At 51.4% G+C, this 5133-nt stretch overlaps 1 protein-coding gene across 1 annotated transcript; it reads left to right on the top strand.

Annotated features, from left to right (window-relative positions):
- Nucleotides 1-3070: 3070 nt before the first annotated feature.
- Nucleotides 3071-4928, top strand: GPR150 (G protein-coupled receptor 150). Its single transcript, XM_015428192.1, has one exon. The coding sequence runs from the start codon at nt 3579-3581 to the stop codon at nt 4926-4928; it is 1350 nt and encodes a 449-aa protein (XP_015283678.1). The 5' UTR covers nt 3071-3578.
- Nucleotides 4929-5133: the final 205 nt, after the last annotated feature.

The raw sequence follows: 5133 nt of genomic DNA, 5'->3' as shown, positions 1-5133 counted from the left end.
CATTCTACTGAATAGGATTTGCAAACAGGTTCAACGTAAACTGTGAATATGTGAGATGCATGTATTTTTAATAATGCAGACTGCCCTATTTCCTTCCAAACCTGTTTTTTTCTAACATGTCATTTTCATCAAATGAAGTGCAGTGACAACTTATTATAGCAGTTTCAGGCTTCTCCTCTTTATAAAGTAGATTATTTACTCCAAATTTTGAAATCTCTCCAAAATTACTAAGGTTGTGAGCAGATCTGCTTAAGATGACCAAGGGGTAAAAGGAGTACTGAAGGACGATAGGGAAATGGCTGAGAAGCTAAATGCATTTTTTGCCTCCGTCTTCACTGTGGAAGATGAGAGGTGCTTGCCCACTCCAGAGCCGCTGAGTTTGGGAGGGGTGTTGAAAGACCTGAGTCAGATTGAGGTGACGAGAGAGGAGGTCCTAAAACTGATAGACAACTTAAAAACTGATAAATCACCAGGCCCAGATGGCATACACCCGAGAGTTCTGAAAGAACTCAAATGTGAACTTGTGGATCTCCTGACAAAAATATGTAATCTTTCCTTAAAATCAGCCTCCATTCCTGAGGACTGGAAGGTAGCTAATGTCACTCCCATTTTTAAAAAGGGTTCCAGAGGAGATCCGGGAAATTACAGGCCAGTCAGTCTGACGTCGATACCGGGTAAATTGGTGGAAACCATTATTAAGGAAAGAATTAGTAGGCACATAGATGAACAAAACCTATTGAGGCAGACTCAACATGGGTTCTGTAAGGGAAGATCTTGTCTCACTAACCTGTTAATGTTCTTTGAGGGGGTGAACAAACATGTGGACAAGGGGGATCCAATAGATATTGTTTACCTTGACTTCCAGAAAGCTTTTGATAAAGTTCCTCATCAAAGGCTCCTAAGTAAGCTCAAAAATCATGGGATAAAAGGACAAGTCCTTTTATGGATCAAAAACTGGCTAATTAATAGAAAACAGAGAGTGAGTATAAATGGGCAGTTCTCCCAGTGGAGGGGTGTAAGCAGTGGGGTACCACAGGGATCAGTACTTGGTCCACTGCTTTTTAACTTGTTCATTAATGATTTGGAGTTGGGAGTAAGCAGTGAAGTGGCTAAATTTGCGGATGATACAAAGTTGTTCGGGGTGGTGAAAACCAGTGAGGATTGTGAGGCACTCCAAGGGGATCTGTCAAGGATGGGCGAGTGGGCGTCAACATGGCAAATGGGGTTCAATGTGGCCAAGTGCAAGGTGATGCACATTGGAGCCAAAAATCCTAAATATAAATACACGTTGATGGGGTCTGAACTGGCAGAGACTGATCAAGAGAGAGATCTTGGAGTTGTAGTAGATAACTCACTGAAAATGTCGAGACAGTGTGTGACTGCAATAAAGAAGGCCAATGCTATGCTGGGGATTATTAGGAAGGGTATTGTAAACAGATCAGCCAATATCATAATGCCGCTATATAAATCAATGGTGCGACCTCATTTGGAATACTGTGTGCAATTCTGGTCACCACACCTTAAAAAGGATATTATAGCTTTGGAAAAAGTGCAGAAAAGGGCAACTCGAATGATAAAGGGGTTGGAACACTTTCCCTATGAGGAAAGGTTAAGGCGCTTAGGGCTCTTTAGCTTGGAGAAACGACGACTGAGGGGTGACATGATTGAGGTTTATAAGATTATGCATGGGAAAGAGCAGGTAGAGAAAGAGGTACTTTTCTCCCTCTCTCACAATACAAGAACTCGTGGGCACTCCATGAAATTGCTGAGCGGTCGGGTTAGAACGGATAAAAGAAAGTACTTCTTCACCCAAAGAGTGATTAACACTTGGAATTCACTGCCACAGGAAGTGGTGGCGGCTACAAGCATGGACGGCTTCAAAAGGGAATTAGATAAACATATGGAGCAGAGGTCCATCAGTGGCTATTAGCCACAAGGTATAGATAGGGACTCTGGGGCAAGTGATGCTCTGTCATCTTGGTGCTTTGGGGGGTCAACAGTGGGAGGGCTTCTAATGTCCTGGCCCCACTGGTGGGCCTCCTGATGGCCCTGGTATTTTTGGCCACTGTGTGATACAGAGTGTTGGACTGGATGGGCCTTTGGCCTGATCCAACATTGGCATCTCTTATGTTCTTATGTTCTCTTATGGTTCCTTGATAGTGCAAGCCTAAGAACACTTCCCTGGGAGTAAAACCCACTGAGTACATCTTAGCAGAATTCAGAGTAGACCTGCTTATGATTGCTCTCTGATTCCTTAAGGACACTAGTTGTATGAAAACTGACAGGGTAAGGTGGATAGTTCTGACTACACTTCAGAAGATCTTGTCCAAGATTGAAAAGTTCATAGGTCTTTGGACCTTTTGTTAAAAGCAAAAGATCCAACATCTGCATTACTATTATGTTCAGTTCTACTCCCCAAATGAATGAATGGACAAGGCCCTGATGACATGCAAAATTCACCTTTACCGGGTCTGGATTTTTCCCCCTGCCCACCATATTGGCATAGAAGCTTTACGGTAACACTGGCATGTGGGAGTTGAAGTAAAGGATGGTGGTTGATCAGTCCATTTTTTTTGAGCTGTCAGCTATGGATTTTCACCTTTTAGGGAGCAATCCTAATCAGATCTTCAAAGTAAGCCCCATTTTATTCAATGGGGCATACTCCCAGGATAGTGTCCTTAAGACAACAAGCCTTATTCCTCCTGAAGCTATAACTACTGAGCAAGCAATCCTAAACAGGTCTACGCAGGACCTTGCTCAGGTCTATTCAATGGGACTTATACCCCGAAAAGCATTCTTAGGATTGCACTGTAAATAGTACAGGGTTACATACTAGAGTCAGTGAAGATTTACATCCAGCAGCGCCAATTTTTCAGCTGGCCACTGTAGCTGTGTCTTTAATTGGAGCTTAATGTGCAGCCATTAGTAGCGGTTTATGCTCTGAAAAGTTTCCCCTGCTCATTGTTGTATATTCAGCTGATGATAAAGGCACAAGGTAACATTGTTAAGAATATGGATACAGGGTGCAGTCCAGTGTCTTCTGAGGTCAAAGGCAAATACTCCCTCTCATTAAAGAAAATGTGCAGCCACTGAGTTCTGTACATTCTTTCCTTCAGGCCCCTCAGGTATTTAGGAACGGTCCATGATTTTGTCTGGGCGGACAGGGTATTGAGTCTGACTCCGACTGGCACTTGAATATAGCAAAAAAACTGGATCTTCCACTCCAGTAAATACTGAAGTGAATCCAGCTGAGAGGAGGTTACTGCTTCAGGTGTGGAAGTCACTCCTTTAGGCGATGGATGTGAGGAATGTGACCAGGAGAAGCTTGGCTCAGATGAGTGGGAACGGCTAAATTGGAGGGGAGGGGGATAAGACTGCGGTTGCCGGGTGGGCAGAGCAGAGCACAGGCGCGATGGCTGCAGCGTGGTTTGCCCACCCACAGCAAGTGCCAGGTGACAAGCAGACCCTATATAATATGCTGCCGAGCGGCGCGTCCGTCTGTGCCTCTCTCTTTCTCTCCAAGAATAAAGTTTGTTCCTAGTTTGGCGCCCGGTGATCTCTCTGGCAGAGAGCGAACCATGGACGATGCATCCAACCCAGACAGCCTGGCCCTCGGACCTAACCTGTCTAGTGCCCAGTATCCCGGGTGGAACTCGAACCTCTCCTTCCCATCCCTCTGGGCTACTCCCGGGCAGTCTGCGCGGACAATATCGGTGGCCGTGATCATGCTGCTCGGCTTGGTGGGCAACGCTCTGCTCCTCCACCGGCTCCGCTGCGGCGGCTGCTGCTGCGCGGGTCGGTTCGCACGGCGGCGAAAGATGGACTTCCTTCTAGCGCACTTGGCCGTAGCGGATCTCTACGGCTGCGGGCTGGCTTTTCTCGCCCAGTTTCCTCCGGCAGCGGACGCCGGCGGCGAGGCAGAGCCCGGGGAGGCGGAGTGGCCGGCGGGGGACGCCACCTGTCGCTTCTTCCGGCTCCTGCAAGGTTCTGGGTTGCTGGCGCCGTCGCACATGCTGGTGCTGCTGGCGCTGGAGCGGCACCACCTGGTGAGGGGCCCTCAGCACCTGCAACCGCCGCAGGCCTCCTTCATGGCCGCCCGAGGAGCCCTGGCCGCGCTGGGCTGGCTGCTGACGCTGCTGCTCGCCCTGCCGCAAGCCTTCGTGTACAGGCTAGCCCCGCCGCAGGACGGAAGCCGTTGCCTCAGCATTTTCGCGCAGCTGCCCCCTTGGCACGGCCAAGCCTACGCCGTGTATGGGGTCGTGACGAGCTTCGTGGCGCCCGCCTGCCTCCTGGGCGGAACCTGCGGCCGCATGCTCAGCGCCCTGAGCGCCTCCAGCGCCAAGGAGGAGGAGCCGTCTCGGGGTGCGGGAGGCAGCTCCCGCCGCCACCGCCTGGAGCTACCGGGCTCCGCGGCTCCGCCACCGCTCCTCCTGCGACTCCTGCCGGTGGCCAAGTGCGCCTTGCCGTCGCCGAGCGCGCCCCGCAGCCTGCCCCGCGCGCGGGCCCGGGCGCTGCAGCTGACTCTGGCGCTGACGACGCACTTCGCGCTGTGCGGTTTCCCGCGCTTTGTTCTGGAGCTGGGTTTGGCTTTCGCCTCCCCCGCCAGCACCGCCGAGGAAGCTCGGACCACTTTGGGCAGTATCATGGCAGCCGCCAACTGTGCCCTCAACCCCTACGTGTGCCTAATCTTCCACAGCCACCGGCCGTGGGCGCGGCGCCTCCAGAGCAACCTCTGCCGCTGCCCCGACGGACAGCCTCGACGCCGGGCTCCCCACCGCCACCGCCCGCCGCCGCCACAGGTGGCCGCCGAGCGCGCTGGACGCTGGCTTTGTCCCTGCCAGACGAAGCCGCCCACCGCCTCCGCGGTTGCCCAGCAGCAGGAGGAGGCTGAGGCCCGGGCTCCTGTTGCTTTCGAGAGCGGATTGTAACAAGCGCACGCTCTGCAGGAACATTAGCTGCTCCCCCTGGAAGGGGCAAATTCAAGGCATTTGAACTCCCTCTGGAATTGGGCGCATGATGCAATGACCGCTCTCAACCAGGTTCTGGCTTTCTAAGGTGGCGATAAGGCTCAAGTTTGCCAGCTGATCGTGCTCTCTGATATCAGAAGGATTCTAGATCTACTTTGCAGTTGGG

The sequence above is a fragment of the Gekko japonicus genome, unplaced genomic scaffold, assembly GCF_001447785.1.
Source record: "Gekko japonicus isolate JY-2015 unplaced genomic scaffold, Gekko_japonicus_V1.1 scaffold1858, whole genome shotgun sequence".
Taxonomy (NCBI): Eukaryota; Metazoa; Chordata; class Lepidosauria; order Squamata; family Gekkonidae; genus Gekko; species Gekko japonicus.
This window is presented reverse-complemented; position numbering and strand designations above follow the sequence as displayed.

Bases quoted from the DNA above. Each gene is read 5' to 3' on its own strand.
- GPR150 (XM_015428192.1), top strand. From the start codon at position 3,579: ATGGACGATGCATCCAACCCAGACAGCCTGGCCCTCGGACCTAACCTG.